We start from the raw sequence: 22,072 nt of genomic DNA on the forward strand, positions 1-22,072 counted from the left end.
CACAATGGAAGGCTAACTGGGCAGGAATATGGAAATATAAATGTCAGAGTTGGACAGGTCCTTGCATTCAGTCTACCCCCATGCTCCCTTTAGGCAAATGAGGAAACTAAAGCTAAGACAGGTAAATGACATCATCAGTTTGTAAACAGGCAAAACTGGAGGATGATTCTTCCCTGGGGTTCTTTCTTACAATGTTCTGAAGTCAAACACCTGGATTTTGGCTGCTATATCTCCTTTAGTTCATACTCAGGAAATAGATTTTGACTGTAGAGTTAAATGATTTGTACTCAGTACCTGTGTGAATGTCTGGAAGTTACTTAATCTCTTAAACCTCATTTACCCTCTGCAAGGAAGGATTCTTATCGTCTGTCTTGATAATCCAGGTTCCTGGTACAGAATGTACCTGTGTCTGGTGGAGAGACTTTAGGTAATGAAGCCATCCTATCCTGCCATTCAATCCCAAATTTGCATTTTAAAACTGTATTAAGAAGAAGAAATGAAAATAGGTACCTTAGTGGGGATGGAAAAGTGAGAAGACAGAAAGAGAAGACAGAGGAGGGCCCTTGCTGGTATTTATCTGACTGCTATTCTATAGGCTCATTCAGAAGTTTATTCTTTGGGTCAATTAACTCAAAATAATTCTGATCTATTGAATAACTCTAGGAAAATTTTTTTTTCAGATTTCTGAGTTTCAGTTTCTCTGATATAAACTGAAATTAACAAATTGAAAAAAATGTTTTAAACAACTTTAGGTTCTTTCCATAACACATTATAGGGGGCATTTACAGGAAGTATTGACTGTTCTGGCATCAATGAGCCCATGGGTGGACTCTAGACACACCTGGGAGAACATTGTCTCCTCTCATTCCTTAATTCAATAACCAGGGTTAAAGGAAAGCAGTTAACACTTTTGAGTGTCTATATATGCCACACTGTCCAGTCTTACATTCTCAATTTTATTCAAAGTATTGAGCATGTTCTCTGTACAAATATAATTATTTACTCTTAAATCATCATCATTAAGTCCAAATCCTGGCACAAGGAGGAAAGGGGGCTCTTTGCTTCCTCCAGTCAATTCTGCAGGGATGCTTTTGAATTTGTTGCTCCCTCTGCTGGGAGCTGTCTGGTATCTGTCAATGTGCTCACTCTGCACCTTACCAAGGAGTTGGATGATTTTTGAGTTGCCTTCTCAAGAGGCCTTCTTATGCTTCTGGAGCCCCACATCCCAGGAGTCTTCTCTTTCCCTACTGTATGAATTGTGACAGGCTGGGGATTGCTGCTCTCATAAAACAGCTCTGAGTGATTCTTGCCCATGATCTGTCCAAGTATGCATCAGCAAAGGCTCTGCTCCACACAGTCTCTTAGGGCCTGAAAAGGGGGTAAATCAATTCCATATGGGTTCTTCAAGGGCCCTCTGAGAACTGGCACACACCACTATGCTCATATTTCATATTATCATAAGTGAAGTGGTCACACTCATCCCCAAATTGGAAAGCAATTGTACCATGTTGCTGCAAGATGGGGATCCACATGTTTGTTAAACAGTTCCAATGACCACCATGATCTGTTTCTGGGTAGTAAATACTTATCCCCCTCTCCCTCCTCAGGGAAAATGTACTTTCCTCTTCTTCAAAGGAGGCAATCCAAAAACCAACCTTATCCCAGTCCCAAGGTCAAGGTTACATTATATTTTGGGGCTTTTTTATCTGTGGGTTACATATCTACAGTTGATTGAATCAACTCTCGATTAAATGTATTAGGGAAAAAAATACCAGGAAGTTCAAAGTAGAAAAGTTTGAATTTGCTGTGTGCTGACCACTAAGCTGAGTCTGTATGAATGAAGTGACATGTGGATAAAGGCTGCTACACCTCCCACCTTTTCACAGATCCTCCTTCTCCTGCAGCACTCGTTTGAGCTTTGCTCAACTCACAACTCATTTGTGTTCTATGTGGTTAGGCCCATGATAGTTACATATGTATGGAATATGTTCAGACTTGTTTTTCCCTTAGCACTATCCCCTAAATAATATAGTATAACTATTCACATACACTTACATTGTATTAGGTATTGCAAGTGATCTAGAGTTGATTGAAAGTATATAGGAGTGTGTACATAGCATACAAATGTTATACCATTTTATATAAGAGATTTGAGCATCTGTGGATTTTGGTATCAGTGGGGGACCTTAAACCAAGCCCTGCAGTCACTAAAGGATGACTACATGTATGTACATGTTCCTATAGAGACATCAAATCTAGCCTTGGCTTTTTTTGGGCCATTGATCAATATACTAAAAAGAATAGCTAGCTAAGCTCTCTTCCTCCCCACGTGTGTATAAATACCAGGATGGAAAAGGGCCAGCATACCACGATAAACTGGTTTATAGCCATTAAAAATCTACTGGGCAAATATTGAATGTGTAGGCTCTGTCCCTGGGTAAAGGCAGGGTGTTCTTGTATTATCAGCAACTCTGGTCCTGGGATGGAGCTCCCGAGTGCTGTTTTCTTCTTGACTCTTCACTCTGTTGTCTAACATTCTATTCTTTTTCTGTTAACCACTTTGGTTATTTTGAAGTGAGCAGTGGAGAACTGGCCTCCTTCAGAGTCTAGAGTGATTTTTCCAGGCCACTGTTTGCCCATGAAGGATAAGAATAATAAGGCTCATTTAAATCTCGAATGGTCACTTTTCTGCCTAGCCTGTAGTTCCTTAGGAAGAAATTTCTAAAGATCATAACAGTCCTCTTCCAGATGAAACCAGTGCTCAGCCACTTTTGCAAATCACTTCTCAACAGGATTCTGAGATGGCATCTGTGCCTTTGGTGTTGCAGGCCAGTTAACTCTCCCTCTCTCCTGCTGTCACTACTTTTTTCAATCTTAAGTACAGTTGTCCCTCAGAGTCTGTGGGAAATTGTTCCTGAGACCCCTCAGACACTAAAATCCAAAGGTGCTTGTGCCATTTAAAGTAGCAGGGTATTTGCGCAGACCCTATGCATCCCTTCCCATATGCTTTGAATCATCTCTAGATGAATTACAATGCCTAATACAATGTAAATGCTATATAAATGGCTGTTATACTGCATTGTTTAGGATAAATGACAAGAATAAAAAGTTTGTACATGATCATTACAAATGTAATTTTTAAAAATACTTTAGATCTATGGTAGTTGAATACCCAGGTGTGGTCTTATGGGTAGAGGAGGGCTGACTACACAGGTAACTTGGCCCCATCAATCTTTGGTGGAAGATCATACCTTAATCATTTCCTTGAGCCATAGTTGCTTAATGAAAGATTTTACAGGGTGAAAACTTAATTCATTTAGAGATTTGATTATTCCTGCAAAGTTGATTTGACAGGCTTTGAGCATCAGGCAGTTCTGCCTCTTCCAGCCCTCCCAGCTCTGAGTTAGCTTCATCTTTCTTTTCTCTTTCATGGTTGCTTTAAGAAACAGAAGCCATTAATCCACAGAGGCACTTTTAGGAAACACATGAACTTTAGTGAGATCCCTGTTTGCTGATGTCACACAACTCCTGCTACAGTTGCAGATTCTTGTAGAGTTGAAGTTTCTGGGGAAGTTCCCTTGATAATCTGCTTCCAGCTGCTGCCTCCCTGTCATTTGCTTCTCCAGCTGCTCAAAGCTTATGCAAGACTCAGCTTCCCTGTTGTGTATTTCCTCCTACATTGAGGACTTGGGTACTTCCTTAGTCTGTTTTCTTTTGCTGTAACAAAGTACCCAACACTACGTAAAGAATGGAAGTTTATTTGGTACATGGTTGTAGAAGCTGGGAAGACCAAAGCATGGCACCTGTATCTGGTGCGGGTCTTTGCTGATCATGGCAGGGCAGAGGATGTCACATGGTGAAAGAGAACAAGCATGCTAACTTAAATCTCTCTTCTGTTTCTTACACAACCACTAATGCTATCCTGGGGGCTGCATACTCAGGACCTCATCTAGTCCTAATTACTTCCCAAAAGCTCCACTTCCAAGTGCCAGTAACACAAATTTGGGGATTTCCAGCACACAAGTTTTTGGTGGATACATTCAAACCATAGCAGATGCAGTTCATTTTCTATCATTAGAATTCTTAGCACCTGTCTTATTTTTCTGCATGCTATGTATGAACATTAGACACACTATTTTTTTTTCACCAAGGAAGTGAAAGTGGTTTTTTTTTTAATTTTTATTTTATTTTATTGTAAACAAACGGGATACATGTTGTTTCTCTGTTTGTACATGGCGTAAAGGCATACCATTTGTGTAATCATAAATTTACATAGGGTAATGCTGTTTGATTCATTCTGTTATTTTTTCCCTTCCCCCCCACCCCTCCCACCACTCCCACCCCTCTTTTCCCTCTATACAGTCCTTCCTTTCTCCATTCTTATCCCCCTCCCTAACCCTAACTCTAACCCTAACACTAACCCCTCCCACCCCCCTTTATGTGTCATCATCCACTTATTAGCGATATCATTCGTCCTTTGGTTTTTTGAGATTGGCTTATCTCACTTAGCATGATATTCTCCAGTTTCATACATTTGCCTGCAAATGCCATAATTTTATCATGCTTTATGGCTGAGTAATATTCCATTGTATATATATACCACAGTTTCTTTATCCATTCATCAATTGAAGGACATCTAGGTTGGTTCCACAATCTGGCTATTGTGAACTGAGCAGCTATGAACATTGATGTGGCTGTATTTCTGTATTATGCTGATTTTAAGTCCTTTGGGTATAGGCCAAAGTGGGATAGCTGGGTCAAATGGTGGTTCCATTCCAAGTTTTCTAAGGAATCTCCACACTGCTTTCCAGAGTGGCTGCACTAATTTGCAGCCCCACCAGCAATGTATGAGTGTACCTTTCTCCCCACATCCTCACCAACACCTGTTGTTGCTTGTATTCTTGATAATCGCCATTGTAATTGGGGTGAGATGGAATCTTAGTGTGGTTTTGATTTGCATTTCTCTTATTACTAGAGATGTTGAACATTTTTCCATATGTTTGTTGATTGCTTGTATATCTTCTGTGAAGTGTCTATTCATTTCCTTAGCCCATTTGTCGACTGGATTATTTGCATTCTTGGTGTAGAGTTTTTTGAGTTCTTTATAGATTCTGGAGATTAGTGCTCTATCTGAAGTATGATTGGCAAAGATTTTCTCCCACTCTGTAGGCTCTTTCTTTACATTGCTGATATTTCCTTCGCTGAGAGAAAGTTTTTTAGTTTGAATCTATCCCAGTTATTGATTCTTGCTTTTATTTCTTGTGCTCTGGGAGTCCTGTTGAGGAAGTCTGGTCCTAAACCGACATGTTGAAGCTCTGGACCTACTTTTTCTTCAGTAAAGTAGCGGGATATAAGATCAATGCACATAAATCTAAGGCATTTTTATACATAAGTGTTGAATCTTCAGAAAGAGAAATTAGGAAAACTACCCATTCACAATAGCATTGAAAAAAATAAAATACTTGGGAATCGATCTCACAAAAGAGGTGAAAGACTTCTACAGTGAGAACTACAGAACACTAAAGAAAGAAATTAACGAAAACCTCAGAAGATGGAAAGATCTCCCATGTTCTTGGATAGGCAGAATTAATATTGTCAAAATGACTATACTACCAAAAGTGCTATACAGATTCAATGCAATTACAATTAAAATCCCAATGATGTACCTTACAGAAATAGAGCAAGAAATTATGAAATTCATCTGGAAGAATAAAAAACCCAGAATAGCTAAAGCAATTCTCAGTAGAAAGAGTGAAGCAGGGGGTATCGCAATACCAGATCTTCAACTCTACTACAAAGCAATAGTAACAAAAACGGCATGGTATTTGTACCAAAATAGAAAGGTGGATCAATGATACAGAATAGAGGACACAGACACAAACCCAAATAAATACAATTTTCTCATCTAGACAAAGGGGCCAAAAATATGCAATGGAGAAAAGATAGCCTCTTCAACAAATGGTGCTGGGAGAATTGGAAATCCATATGCAACAGAATGAAACTAAACCCATATCTCTCACCATGCACGAAACTAAATTCAAAATGGATTAAAGACCTCGAAATCAGACCAGAGACGCACTATTTTTTAATCTTAAATACTTACGTAAGGCCTGTCTTCTCTGATTACAATATAAGCTATATTAGAGCCTGGGAGCACTTATTGGCATAGTGCTGGGTTTCTGTCTGATAGTTTTCAGGGCCTGTCATAATCAATAATGAATGAATTAATTAGTTAATAGAGGGCTAGATTACAAATCAGCAAGTCAAATTACCTCAGAAAGGTTCTATAACTGGAAACTCAATGGAAAAGATAACTATAGGATTTGCTAAGAATTACTTACAGTACCTAATAGAAATTATAAAAGATATTTAAGATCTCTAGCCATTGGTTTCCACATCCTTCTTTCTCTAGGTATGATGGTAACTTTTTAAACTGTGATTATGGGAATGACCTCTGAGGTGGGCCAGTTGAGAGACATTTTTAGGTCCCATAGTGGTTTTAGGCCTTTCCAAATTATCTGATGGTCACCGCAAAACCTTATTGGATGCTGTGCTCTATAACCTGGGCCTTTGCCTCTGTAAGGTGAGCCCCTTCAGTCTTCTGTTGGAATCAGCATTTGACTTGAATGGCTATTCTCTCTACAGGTCTTTGTTGTTTTCATTTCTTCCTTTCTTTTTTTTGGGGTTCTATTGTTGAAGAAGATCTTTTATTTTTCATATTTTGTATTGGTGCATTATAGTTGTACATAATGGTGGAATTTATTGTTACATATTCATACATGCATAAAATATAACAATATAATTTATTGTAAATCATTCCCCAGTGTAGGGTCATACTCAGTAGACTAGAGGAAAGTGATTAGGGAAGGCAGAAGAGGAGAGAAAGGAGAATGATCTTGCATAAAAACAAATACTATCTTTGTTATTATTGAGTTATGAATCACTTGCTGTAAGCCAGGAATTAAGGGTTAATCTTTTTTTTTTTTTTTTTTTTTTTTTTTTTTGTCTTTACAAAACCTTTCGGAAGTGGACATTACTATTTCCCCCCTTTTATAACACAGAGAACATATATTCTGCTAGGCCACACTGTCAAAACTTGGACTTCTGAACACAGATCTGCATCCACTCTCTGTCTCCTTCAGTCCCTCCTCATACTTTGTAAATTTATTACAATTTAAGGCTTACAAAGCAGTGTCACACATGTTATATTATTGATTAGTCATATTTATTGATTAGTCATTTGCTGAATTACACTGTGTTATAAACTAGGTACTGTATTAGTCATGAACAAAGAGAGGAAGGAGAAGGTGAAAATGTAAACATGGAGGGAAAAACAGACTTCGTTGATGAAAATCAAGGGAAAACAATTTCTGACAAAGAAAACAAAACATACGGAAAAATCACTAACAGGATTGTTTCTCTCTCCCTCTCTCTCTCTCTCACTCTCTCACTCTGCCTCTCTTTTTGCTGTGTTTCAGGAATACCAAATTGATATATTTTTTGCTCAAACCTGGACAGACAGTCGCCTTCGATTCAATAGCACAATGAAAATACTTACTCTGAACAGCAACATGGTTGGGTTGATATGGATCCCAGACACAATCTTTCGAAATTCTAAAACGGCAGAAGCTCACTGGATCACCACTCCCAATCAACTCCTCAGAATTTGGAATGATGGGAAAATTCTTTACACTTTAAGGTAACATGTCCCATGATCTCTTTAAATTATTAATTGACACATAGTACATGTGTCATTTATACATATTAATGGAGTACAGTATGATACTTGTATATAACCATTAATCCAATCAGGGTAGTTAATATTCCATCTCCTCTAGTATTTATCATTTTTATGTGTTTGGAATTTTTGGACTTTTCTAGTTGTTTTAAATGCACAATAAATCATAGACTATAGTTACCCCATTGTGCTATAAAATACTAGAACTAAATACTGCTGTCTAACTATGTGGATCTTTAATTACTTATGGTCTAATTTTGGATCCTTAATTTAAGTTATTGTTGAGATGAGACCCTATTTTTATCTCTAAATTCTGTTCTTTCTCATGTTTCACATACTATAGCATTCTGAAAGAGTCTGTCCTGATGGCAATTGTGTAAAAATAAAGACATTCAAATGATCTGCAGTGAATGTGAACTAATTCATTCATCAGAATTCATTTATGCTAGAAATTAGTTGTGAAAATTATCTTTTATGTATTTAACTCCAAGGGTCCACTCAACTAGGAAAATACAGATGTCTTAGAGTCCTAATTAACAAATGTCACTATAGTCAAATATGAGATCACCACGACAAAGGACAAAGTGGGTGTTCCCCAACTCGTCCCTAAAGGAAGATGCAGCCACCCTGCAATGTGCCCTCTTAGAGGCAGGTGGTCCTCACAGAAACCCAGGGAAGTAAGAGAAACTACTTCAAAGAAGCAAATTGACTTTCCAAAGTCACTGCAGGGAAGTAGTGTGATCAGAGTTTGACCTAAGTCTGAGTGCACAGTGCTCCCCACACCCCCAGAATGGTCTAAGCTTACCTAAACACAAAACACATTCTCCCCCAACCTGGTGGCCTTTTGCTTATTCAGTACTTGGATCAGGAGGATGGCACCCTCCAGCAGTGGCCTCTGAAGGGCATACAACTCAGGAGGGCATGGCTCTCTTGTCTTTCTGAATCTCTCAGAAGCACTGGACACTCACTTCTGTTATAACAGACTCTTTGCCCCTGTCACTAAAGGTGCATGGCTCTCTCCTACTGCTACTGACCTGTGGCTGCTTCTCATTCTACGCTTCCTACCTCTGGAATTGGCCCCCACCTTTACATGTTCCGATTGGGTTGGCTCATCTGCTTCCATGACTTTAAAACCATATCCATGCTGAGGATCAGACTGTTTCTTCTGGACTCCAGGTTCTTCTTGGATACCACCTGCCTGTCTCCTGTAGGCTAACAGACATTTCAATTCAGTATGGCTCAGGGACTATGACTTCTCTCCTCCCTCTGACCCATGCTCCATGTCCTCCCAGCTTAGTCCATATGACCATAGTTCCCTCATGCACCCTTTCCTTAGAGCTCTTGATTTCCCTCCTCCCACACCACACATCCAGTGTCATAAGCTTTCAATTACAGGTGCTTGTGGCCCTGAGAAGAAATCAGTGACTCCTAATATTGAACAAGTGCCTGTAGTACAAATGACACAGACAAATATCAAAATAAGCAGAAGATAAGAGAATATTAAAGTTTCTGAGAAATAATAATTTTGCAGACAGGGAACAACATCAACAACAAAAAATGACACAACAATGAGGTGTGCTGATGAAATACATTGATAAAGCTAGAGTTTGAAACAGGTATTTCATCAATTCTAAAGGAATACCAGTGAGACTCTGGAATAAAATTGAGCCTTAGTAAATCCACAAGGAGACATGACCTGTCCTGGGATCCTACATAAATACTGTTACACAGGGTGTCTGCTCCAGAAAGATGCAATGTGCCACTTAGTAGAGCCATCACCTTCCCCACGAAGTAGGGAATTGCCCAAGTAGAAAGACTCCCCCACACACACAAGTGGATTGATTTGGCATAATAGCTATTTAGACAAATATACCAGTTTCAAATGGAGGAAGGATTTCATTCAAACAGATTGAGAACAACAACTTTTAAAACAACAGTTGGATTTTTTCTCCTCCCTGACTTGGCTTGCATTTCTAGACACAGTTGGAATGTTACTAACTGGAATTCTCTGTTTCTGGTTTAAAGCAAAACAAAATAACACAACACAAAGACAACCAGAGGGCTTCACTGAGTGAACAGTACAATTGCCCAGAGTGAGTTGCATGTGCTGGACCTGCATCATGTGACTTCCCTCCCTCTCCCTGTATCCTGGTGCCTCACCGGCCCCAGTGGCCTTGGCCAGGGCCTTGACTGTGTTGTTTCTGACCCCAAGAGTGATGCTTGGCTCTTCCACAGGCTCACCATCAATGCAGAATGCCAACTGCAGCTGCACAACTTCCCCATGGATGAGCATTCCTGCCCTCTGATCTTCTCCAGCTGTGAGTACCCTGGTGGAGTGTGAGTGCTGTGCAGGGAGTGACCAGTCTGGTGCTGGTTTCTGGCAAGTAGACATGCGACTGGTAACAGTGTCACTGTACAACCAGAGAAAGCTGATGACGGTTGTGGTGTTGGCCACCTGCATTTACTCCGTATTTTCTTACATAGGACTTATGTTACAAAATAGATGAATTTCATAAAGTGAAGAGCAACTTGTCATTCACCATAATATTGAAGGATTCAGAAACTGATGACCAACTTATCAAAGATTTATGCTAATGAGATGTGCAGATTATTTGAGGTATATAAAATTCTTTTGCAATATTTTTAGGCTTAATATTTTAAGGCAAGGTGAATTGCTTTCTAAATAGGAGGAAAAATTTTCCCTTTAAATCTATTTGTATTTGTCTCATTGTACTACTGTAAAGTACATTTTTCACAATACTTTATCATCTAACATTTCATTTGTGATTTATATCATAGCTAACAAGCAATCACTTAAAAATTCTTTAAGATGGCGTCTAATACTAAGCACAAGAGTACATGTAAAGGAAATATCAAATATCAAATTTATTTGCTTACTCATAAAGCTTTTAAGCAAAGGTCAATGTGGAAATATATCTGCTGAATTTATGATGGTTCATTTTAAATGTGTTAATCACTAGTACTTATGTATGACTCACAGGAATTTAATTAACTTTATTTGCTTTCTTTAAAATTGCATATGGAGCCTGACAAACAAATCTGATGAAATCTCAGGCAGACGTTGTGTGAAACAAGAGATGAATACACTTTTCAATTCCTTTTAGGTTCAGAAAAAGACAAAAGGGAAAGTATATTTTCAGTGATCTCCTAGACTGTATTAAAGTATTCTTCTGTAAACAATCGTTTAATTTTTTTAATCTAAACTTATTGTATTTGTTAATAATGCAAACAATTGATTGATGCCTAGCCAGTGGATATGAATACTTATGATATCTGGTAACCTTGCCTGAGGTCCATTTAGGATAGTTCTCTATTTACTCTAAAAGTTACAGAATCATCCAAAACAATGCTTTGTGAGTGACTTTTGTACAACACACTTACACATACGTACACAATGTTTGAGTGATTTGTCCAATTCATAATTTACCAGCTAACCCAAGTTGGTTCTGTTGATCCTTCCATTGAACTGATATGGTCTTAACTCATTTATTGAGTTTGTAATTTCAGTGGTTATTTTCTCATTATTAGACATTCTATTTTGTTACTGCTCCTTATCACCTGTGCAATTTTGGCTGGCTCTGGTTTCTTCACCAAATTTTTAATAATGGCTATTAAAATTTCAAAACATATCAATATCTTTGTGGGTAGAATTTGCACAATTTGTTCAGTTACTTGTTAATTTAAGTTCATGTTTCCTGGGACTTTATCTGTGTATTTCTTTGAGGCTTGTATGTAAAGAGGCTTTTTCTAAGGATGATTTGGTCTGCCTCTCTTGTATCTCTATCATTTTATTTTTTATTCTCACTTATTAAACTAAAGAAACTGCTAATCATTAGATCCACTTTCTAGCACACAATGCTGCTAATTCACTACTCTTTGGTGTGAAATTTATGCTAGTGATTTCTTTTTTAATATCTTTATTATTAGGATGTAATCTTCATGCAGTAAAACAACCTATTTCCAGTAAAGTTCAATGAGCCTTGAGAATTGCATATATCTATGTAAGTACCACCACACACAAGATAATAGAACATTCCCATTAGCCCAGATAGTTCTTTATGTTTGTGTGTGTGTGTGTGTGTGTGTGTGTGTGTGTGTGTGTGTTGGGGATTGAATCTAGGAGGACCTCGTGCATGCTAAGCACATGTTCTACCACAGGACTGCATCCCCAACCCCTCTGTTGCATCTTTGCAAGCAATTATCCCACTCCTGGCCCATGGCATTGCTGATCTTCTGTCTATTGCTACAGATTAATAGTGTTTGTTATAGAATTTTGTAAGGTATGTCTGGCTTCTTTCACTCAGCATATTATCTTTGAGAGTCATACATATTGGTACATGTATCAATAATTCATTTTCCATCACTGTGAATTAAAATTTAAGCCTTAATACCTGGGCCATACAGATGGTGTGAACTAGAGTTCACTAGAGCTAGTCTACTTAAATGTCTTCATGATTTCAGGCTTGTGGTTGAAAATTCTTTACCCAGAAATGCATTTTTTTTTCTCTTATGTTTTCCACAGACAATGCTGGACAGGGAATCTTCTTTAAGGGAAAGTTTTTTCAGGTTCCTCCAGCTGAGGTTTCTTCAATTCCATAATCTAGACTTTAATGGGTTCTCTGCCCAGCATGACTCCTCTGCTGGGGCCAAGCCCTGTTGCTTGCTCATGTGGGGCCAAGGTCCAGACCAGCAGAGACTGGCAGATTCCTCAGCACTCCTGTGCAAGCCTGCCCTTTGGGGGTCTGATGGTTTCCTTTACTCTCTCATGTTTTCAAAATATGTTTAAAAATTTTACAAAGCCTTTCAAGCATTCTATTCCAGCAGGTGATTTTCCACATATGTGGTTTACAGTACTGCCAGAAAGAAAAGTACTTATATGAATTGTTTTAAAAATATTTTACAAAAATAAAATAATTTAAATTCTTAAAGGGAACTCACATAAACACACCATGTGGGGAAACACCATTCTAAAACCTGAACTCCTAACGGGCCTTTCTAGAAGGCATAGAGTATAAGGAAGAAGTCTGTCGTGGTAGGAAAAATGATTTGCAAGACCATCCACATGTATTTCCACGTCTCTGGTATCATGTGCTAGTGGAGGGTGATCAGAGTGAATGTATAATCCAGGTAATGAGGTCTTAGGTATAGTGTCAAAGACCCTTTTAACATGTGGGCAAATAAAAGATATTCTGTCCGAAAAATCACGGTACTGAATGACTAGATTGATATTTGGCAACCAGACAAAAATAAATTTATAGTGAAAAAACTGGGTATAGACTACTATGTATTAGGCTAGAACAGCCAAAATCTGAAACATTGACAAGTTCAAAGATGAGTAAGGAGGTAGAACAACAAAAACTCTCATTCATTGATGTTGCAAATACAGAATGGTATAGCTACTCTGGAATACAGCTGGGTAGTTTCTTACAGAATTAAATATACTTTTATTATATGACTCAGAATTTGTGCTCCTTGGTATTTATCCAAATATATTAAAAACTTATGTCCACACAAAAGCCTGTGTACAAGTATTTATAGTAGCTTTCTTCATAATTACCCAAATTCAGAAACAGATGTCCTTCAATAGATGAGTGATAAACAAACTGGTACACCCAAACAGTGAAATACTCTTCAATGTCAGAAAAAAAATGAGATATCAAGTCATGAGAAGACACCGAGGAACCTTAAATGCATATTTCTAAGTGAAAGAAGACAATCTGAAAGGCTAGATACTGTGATTTCAACTATGTGACATTTGGGAAAAAGGCAAAACTGTGGAGACAGGGAAAAGTCTGTCAGAGATTGGGGGAGTGAGGGATGAATAGATAGAGCACAAAAGATGTTTAGAGTGATGAACATATTCTGTGTGACACTGTAATAGTAGATGTATGACATTGTGTATTTATCCAAATCTACACAATGGGCAATGCCAAGTGTGAACCCTAATATCAACATGGCTCTTGGGTGATAATGATGTGTCAACAGGTTCATTGATTACAACTCTGAAGGGAGAGAAGGAAAGTAGTATATGGGAGCTCTGCACTTTCTGCTTAATTTTTCAGCAAACCTGAAACAGCTTTTATTGAGTCTAGTAAAAGCAACAATAACTGGAGTTAGAGAAGAAAGTTAGGAATTTATTCCAATCATAAATGATGAAACTCCAAAGAGATATTCTATCAAATACAAAATAACCAGAAATCCGAAAATATAAAACTGTACTTTAAAGATAAATTTATTGAACTAATTTCCATGTCTAGCATTAATTGATATGATTCACTTTGTATAAATGAGAATAATAACACTTTTTAGAGAAAAACATGCCTTGGTGATTTGGAGTTATGGAGAACAGTTTTATCTATGTCAGTTCAGTACCTAATTTGTTTCTACATTTTAGATATGTATTATCAGGAAAACACTGATCATAACACTGGTGAGCAATTGGAAATGAATGGCATAAGCAAAACCTCTCAAATAATGACAAAATTTTCCAATACATGCACAGAGATAAGGTAACATCATTTGATATATGGAAAGTTTAGGTTGGGGTTGGGGTTGTGGCTCAGTAGTAGAGCATTTGCATAGTATGCACAAGGCACTGGGTTTAATTCTCAGCACTGCATATAAATAAAATAAAGGTCCATCGACAACAAAAAAAATTTTTAAAATAGAATGTTTAGGTTTATTATTTCTATTGCTATTTTATTATTTTAGTAAACCTAGACTCTTGGGTGTGCTAAACACAGTCTACCACTGAGCTACACCCTCAGCCTTGAGTTTATTATTTAATAATTGGGTTTATAGTTTTTTTTAAATAGTTGAAATTTTGGAGATATTTTAATCAATTAAAAACCTCTTGTATTTTCTGTAGTCATTGAGTTTCAGAATCATGTTTAAAAACCTCCTAACATATACTGAAAGAGATCTTGTCATCAGTTTAAACTGATTAAAATCATTGAAAATAATTTTTAAATTGCTTATGTCCTTGGGTATCTATCCAAAAGAACTAAAATTAGTATATTATAGTGATACATACATATCAATGTTTATAGCAGTGCAATTCACAATAGCCAAGTTATGGAACTCGTCTGGGTGTCTGTCAACAAATTCATGGATAAAGAATACGTGGTATATACACACATGGAATTTATTCAGTCGTAAAGAATTAAGTTATGCAATTTTCTGGTAAATAAATGGAAATGGAAATCATCATGCCAAGTGATATAATCGAGATTCAGAAAGTCAAGGCCTGAATGAACTCTCACATATGTGGAAGCGAGGGTGGGAGAGAAAGAGAAAAGGCAATTAAATAAAAAAGGATCTCACAAAAATAGAAGGGGGGCCAATAGAAAAGGAATTGAGAGGGAGGGAGTAGAGGAGGCATGGGGAAGTACTGGGGAATTAAATATACCAAATTATGCTATGTCTGTGTACAAATATACCACAACTAATCCTGCTTATATATATAATTACAATGCACTAATTAAAAAGTGGAGCAAGCAGATCAGAGGGAGGGAGGAGGAGAGTGTAAGGGAAGGTCCTGGGGAATGAGACTGATCAAATTATGTGCACGTATGAATATGGCAAAATGAATCCCATTATCAGAGATAATTATAATGCACCAATAAAAAATTAAAATAAAATAAATACGACTGAATTAAAATTGATTTTGATGTAGTATCCTGGGAGAGAAATCTCTGGAGTTCAGAACTTGGCTATATTTTGTATACTGAGTGTGGCCATAGGACTTAGGCCTTATGAACATTCAGCTAAAGCTATATTGCTTTCTTATAACTGCTGCAACAAATGATCACACACCTAGTGGCTTGAAACAACACAAATTTATCATCTCGCATCTTGATCGTTCAGAACTCTGAAATGGGTATGAGGCATGGTGTTGACAGGGCAGCATTTCTTCCTAGAGGTTACTGGGAGAATCTACTTACTCAGACCCCTACGGGCTGCCCACATTCCTCCATCCTGTACCCCTCTTTTTCCTGAAATCTAGCTGGGTGCCCTTCTCTGAGCCTTGTTTTGTCATCAGTCTTTCTCTGATCACAGACAGGTAAGTTTCTGCTTTTCACCTATTCACCTTTGTGAACAGACTGGACAAATCCACAGGGAGGATACTTTCCCCAGATGAAATGTCCAACTTCATGGTGTCTGCAGAGTCCTTTCTGCCATGTCAGGTGACATTATCAGGCTCTGGGGACCAGGCTGTGGATTTCTTTGGGGGTCATTGTTCTACCTGTCCCAATTCTCTACCTTTTGGAAGTGTCCAAAAACCTGGGGACCTGCTGACAGATGCACTGAGCACAGTCCTCAAGTTGTAGGGAAAATCTACATGGCAGAACAAACTCAGAAATGATCTCCCAGTGCAGTATGACTAACCTTAGTGTGTAACCTATGTCTTGATATGTTTTATAGAAGAGATTAAATGAAAAGATAATATATATATCTTTATCTTTTAAATCTTCATTTCTCAAGTTATTTTGAAAATAATTTATTTCATTGTTGGTTTTCTTTGGGTTAAATATCAGCATTACGAAGTAAACATTCCTATTTGACTGACAGATCAATATATATTAGCATGAACTTTATTTAGTTCATAATTTTACTTCCAGAAGATGTATGACTTTTGGAAAAATTAGTGTTAATTTGTTAAAACCACAGTATACAGATGTTCCTGGATTTACAATACATCTAAACTCACAGTAAATTGAATACATCCTCAGTTATAAAAGTGTTGAATACAACTAACCTACTGAATATTCTAGCTCAATAACATATCAGTTGCTCTCCTTCTTGATGGTGTGCCTTACTGGGAACTGTAACTCTCCGCTATTGCTTGGCAGATACCAGACAGCTTGTCACTAGCATGGGAAAAGATCAAAACTAAAAATTTGAAGAAAGATTTCTATCAGACACATATTGCTTTAACACCATCATAAAGTAGAAAAAATTTTAAGTCAAACCATCATAATAAGTATGCTCAATATACCCTGAAGTAAATAATACAAGATACAACATCTGTTTCTAAGTCACCTGACAAATCAATGACAAAATGTTAGGCATGCCAGTTGTGCAACTGTGTTACTGTGTTTCTTAAAAATAGGAATCACTTCACATACACACACAACATTTTGTAACCTACAATAGATATTGTGGACCCTGATGCAATAATATTCTGTCACTTTGAGATTTAGAAATTTTTTTATGTGTGAAACTCGTGTTCACAGATGATTGCTCAAATTAAATTAGGGCCTAGACTAAAACCTCAAATAAAGTCCCATTCCTTCAATTACTCTTTCATCAATAAAGAAAGTTACCCCACTCTCTGCTGTTTATATTACAATGTTAAATCTCATGTGATAGAGTATACTGATGCATGACCCTACTGCTGTTGTAATGTCTTGCCCCAGGTCATTGAAATGCTACATTTTGAGAAATGTGCTAATCCTAGGTATGATTACTCTTATCAAATAATAAATAAGATAATAATTAATTTAGCTGAAAATCTGTTGCAAAAGAAAAAAAAATTACCTTCAACTTGCAGAAATATTAATTCCAAATGGATAGAAGCCAAAAAAAAAAAAAAAAAAAAAGCCATAAACCACAACAAATTAGAAAAAATATATAGGAGAAAATCTTTCTGATCTAAAACTAATGAAGAATTTTAGATTTGACATCAAAATATGATTCATTTAAGAAATTGTTTGTTACTTTGTCAAAATTGAAAAATTTTGTTACTTTGTCAAAATTGAAAAGGCAAATTACATCCTGGGAGAAAATACTTACAAAACCCCATATCTGATAAAGGGATTGAATCTGTATTGCATAAATAACTCTAAAAACTAAAAAAGTAAACAATTTTATTTTTCTTCATGACTGAATAATATTTCATTATTTGTAATATCATATTTTATTTGTTTGTGGGCACTTGGGTTATTTTCCACCTTTTGACTATAGTGAATAAAACTGTTATGACCATTGTATAGGAATCTGCTTGAGGTCTTGCTCTCGATTCTTATGAATATATGCCGAGGAATGGAATTGCTGGAGCATATGATAACTCTCTATTTAATTCTTTGAGGAACTGACAGTTTTTCTTAGCAGCTATACAATTTTGTATTCCCACCAGCCATGCAGAGATTCCATTTTCTGCACATCTTCACCAACACTTGTTTCTCTCCCCCAATCTTTTTTTATTAATAACAGCCATCCTAATGGGAAAGAAGTTGCATCTCATTGTGATTTAAATTTCATTTCTCTAATGACTAATTATGTTTTAATACATGCACAGCAGTGGTGTTCTGATGCATGCTATGACTTGGAAAATATCATGCTAAGTGAAATGAGCATGACTAGGAATAAAAAACGAATTCCACTTACTTGAAGTAGCTAGAAAAGGAAATTTATATATATAGAGAAAGTAGAATATAGGTACCTGGGGATGGGTAAGGAGAGAATGAGCTACTGTTCAACAAGTACAATTTCTGATTGGGATAATGAAACAGTCTGGAAATAGTTGTAGTGATGGTTGTCAGCATTTTAAATGTACTTAGTATTTCTGAATTACACTTAAAATGGTTAAAATGGTAAGTTTTGCACCATGTATTTTTATCACAATTAAAAAATATATACCAAAACTAAACAGGAAAAATAAACAGTCCAGTTAAAAATGGGTAAAAGATATAAACAAACATAAACAGGCATTTCACCAAAGGTAATATATAGATGGTAAATGCACTCATATCATCATTAATTATTAGTAAATGCACTTTACTTTTTAGAAATGACTATCACTACACTTATTAGAAATGGCTAATATTAAAGACAGTGATAATACCAAATATCAGCAAGGATGTGGAAAAACTGGATATGTTGTTGATGAGAATGTAAAATAACACAGTCACTGTAGAAAATAGTTTGGGAGTTTCTTCTCTTTCTGGATCTTTTTTAAGAGTGATTAAATCCAGGTCCTCACACTCTACCACTGAGCTATATCCCCATCCCTGAAAATTTCTTTTAATACTAAACATATGGTTTTTTTATATGACCTAGTGATTACATAGACATTCATCTCAGAGAAAGAAATGAGGATGTTGACACAAAATTCTGTTCATGAATATTCATAGTAGCTTTATTCTTAAGAGCCAAAATCTGGAAACAACCCTTCTGTCTTTCAGTGGGTGAATTGGTGAGCAAATTGTTGATAGCCTTAAGAAGGAATACAATGCAGCAACAAATTGTTGATCATGAAACAGTTTGATTGTACTGCTGTAGACTTGAACTGAATGAAAATCTCAAAGGTTATGTTATATATGATCCCAATTATATAAAGTTATTGAAATAAGCAGGAAGTGAAAGCTAAGCTTGAATTCTTATCTGTATTGAAAGAAGACTTAAATAAATGGAAAGGTATTCTGTGTTAATGAACTGAAATACTAAATCTTATTAGGATGGTAATATTATCCCAAACTGATCTATAAATTCAGTCCAGTCCAAATAAGAACCTTTGTTGCCTTTTTTTTTAATTCCTGAAATTCTAAAATTTACATGGAAATTCAAAAAAATCCAGAATAGTCAAAATAATCTTGCAAAAAGAAGAACAAATTTAGATGCCTCACACATGTGATTTCAAAACTTACTATGTAAGTAGAACAGTGTGGTAAGATATCACCTAAATGACAGATTTATAGATCTATGGAATAAAATTGAGAGTCCTGAAAAAAAAAAACTCACATTTATGGTCAATTATTGTTTGCCAAAATAATTCAGTAAGAAAGGATAGCTTTTCCAACAAATAATGCTGAGACAATTGGACGTACACATGCAGAGGAATCAAATTAGAATTGCATCTTACATCATATGCAACATGTAACGGCTAAACTATATATAACTTTTTGAAGAAAATAAGTATAAATCTTTGTAACCTTGGATTAGTCTATGGTTTCTCAGATGTGACACCAGAAGTACAGGCAGCACAATAAAAAATAGATAAACTGGATGTCACCAAATTGAAAACTTTCATGCTTCAAAAGAAACCATCTAAAGAATGAAAAGACAACCTCAAGAATAGAGAAAATATTTGAAGATCACATATCTGATCTTTTATTCAGCAGGGCCGTTGTGTGACCAGTGAGAAGGGCAGCTGGTGGCTAACATCAACTGTATGTCACTTTTTTTTTTTTTTACCCTATGTAAATTTATGATTACACAAATGGTATGCCTTTACGCCATGTACAAACAGAGAAACAACATGTATCCCATTTGTTTACAATAAAAAAAAAAAGAAAAGAAAACCACGCCGGACACCAGAATTCACATAAGGGAGTTTATTAAGCACACAGAGTGTCTCCCTGCAGGGTAAGAGAGAAAATGAGAGGAAAAGAGAAAGGGCGCACACAAGAGAGTGTGAAAAGCGAGGAGGAGAGAGAAAGAGAGTCAGGGGGAGAGAAAGCATGAGAAAAGATGGCAGGGGAAGCTATCCTTAAGCAGTTGAATTCCGCAGGGCTAACAGGAGACCAATAACGGAGAAGGATACTTGCAAACTGACTGATGAACCAATAGCTAGCTAGGATGTTCACTGACTGACAAGTAGTTGGGAGGCAGGGAAATGGCTGCAGGGTAAAGGGCGGGGGAGCCCCTTTATATTATACCTACTACTGCCCATTGGCCTTTCAGGCTTAGGGGTATAAATAGCTCCCCACTCTTGCTGGTCCCCTCATACTGCCCTATCTATTTTGACTTCCCTTAATCTGCAAAGACCTTTCTAAATAGTCTATGAAATTTTCCTCAGTTACTTCATTTGCATGTGATGCCAGTTACCTGCTGGAAAATAGACTGGGAACTGGAAAGACTGATACTGCTTTATTTAAAGAAAGACCTGCCATCTATGAAGATTTGTTGCAGCCACTCTGGAAAGCAGTGTGGAGACTCCTTAGAAAACTTGGAATGGAACCACCATTTGACCCAGCTATCCCACTCCTTGGCCTATACCCAAAGGACTTAAAATCAGCATACTAAAGAAATACAGCCACATCAATGTTCATAGCTGCTCAGTTCACAATAGCCAGATTGTGGAACCAACCTAGATGTCCTTCAATTGATGAATGGATAAAGAAACTATGGTATATATATACAATGGAATATTACTCAGCCATAAAGAATGATAAAATTATGGCATTTGTAGGCAAATGTATGTCACTTTCTATAAAGTTTCTAGAACAGAAGGAGATATCGGTTTGCCAGGAATTTGTTTATCTCCTCAATAACAGGTAATATGCCCATATATATGACTGGCACATGTATGTCATTTTTCTCATGTGTCTAGTCAAAAAGAAGAGCACAAACTTGGAAGTAGTAAATGATAGCCAATGTTCAATCTGGGTCCAGAACATGAAGGAATGGTGGGGACTGTGGCCAAAGATATATTGTGTCTGAGAGGCAGGTGCCTCTCAATGCTGGCCAACTCCAGGTGTGAAAGAATACAATGAAGATTTTTGCCAGGTGTTTTTGTTTTTCAAGAGAATCTGAGATTCTGAATTTTTATGCAGATGCTTCCAGTAATATTTTAAAGTTGACAACAAATTTGCATAACTAGAACATTTTGGGGTTAATACTGCTGGGCAAAGAAAATAGATCCACGAGCTGGATTCAATCCCTGGGCAGCAGCACTGCCTATTGGTCTTCCTCTATTTACTTTCCTTTAAAAACCCAACAGACATTTTTGTCTTATCCCCTGAGAGGTATCATGTTCCCTTCATTCCCAAAAGTCTTCATGTCCATATTCACACTTCTTATTCTCTTACAATCTCTTTTAGATCTGTGCTGTCCAATAGAAATTTAATGTAAGTCACAGATTTAATTTAAAATTTTCTAGGAATCACATTTTGAAAAAGTAAAAGGAAACAGGTGGTATCTATTTTACCACAGTTTATTTAATACAACCTGCCCTAAAGATTACCATTCTACTATGAAATAAGTATGAAAAAATTATTGAGCTTTTTTAATAGATTAATGGAATATTTTTATCCTAAGTCTTGAATACCCAAGCATTTATACTATTAGTTTGTAATACATACCACAAATTCACATACTTGCCCCTTGCCAAGGCTGCTCAGTGACATGGTATTGCCTGTGCAGGCTGCCCTTGAAGATAGCCAGTCTGAGAATGAGTCCTATTTGTTGTCATTTTATTACTAACAGCACATTTCCCTTTGGAGTGGACACCTTTGAACTGCTCAGTAACCTATCTGCAGCTCATGGTCAGCAAAATGCCAGAAATCACCGTCTTTGACTCTCCCATAGGTT

General features: G+C 36.8%; 1 protein-coding gene across 1 annotated transcript in view; it reads left to right on the top strand.

Moving 5' to 3' along the window:
• Gabrg3 (gamma-aminobutyric acid type A receptor subunit gamma3) overlaps positions 1-22,072 on the top strand; it is a 640,380-nt gene that overhangs the window by 358,657 nt on the left and 259,651 nt on the right. The window contains exons 4-5 of the mRNA XM_047539871.1: positions 7,479-7,699; positions 9,974-10,056. Coding sequence (XP_047395827.1) covers positions 7,479-7,699; positions 9,974-10,056 — 304 coding nt within the window. The remainder of the gene's footprint in view (positions 1-7,478; positions 7,700-9,973; positions 10,057-22,072) is intronic.

Source organism: Sciurus carolinensis, chromosome 2 (assembly GCF_902686445.1).
Source record: "Sciurus carolinensis chromosome 2, mSciCar1.2, whole genome shotgun sequence".
In the NCBI taxonomy this organism is placed as follows: Eukaryota; Metazoa; Chordata; class Mammalia; order Rodentia; family Sciuridae; genus Sciurus; species Sciurus carolinensis.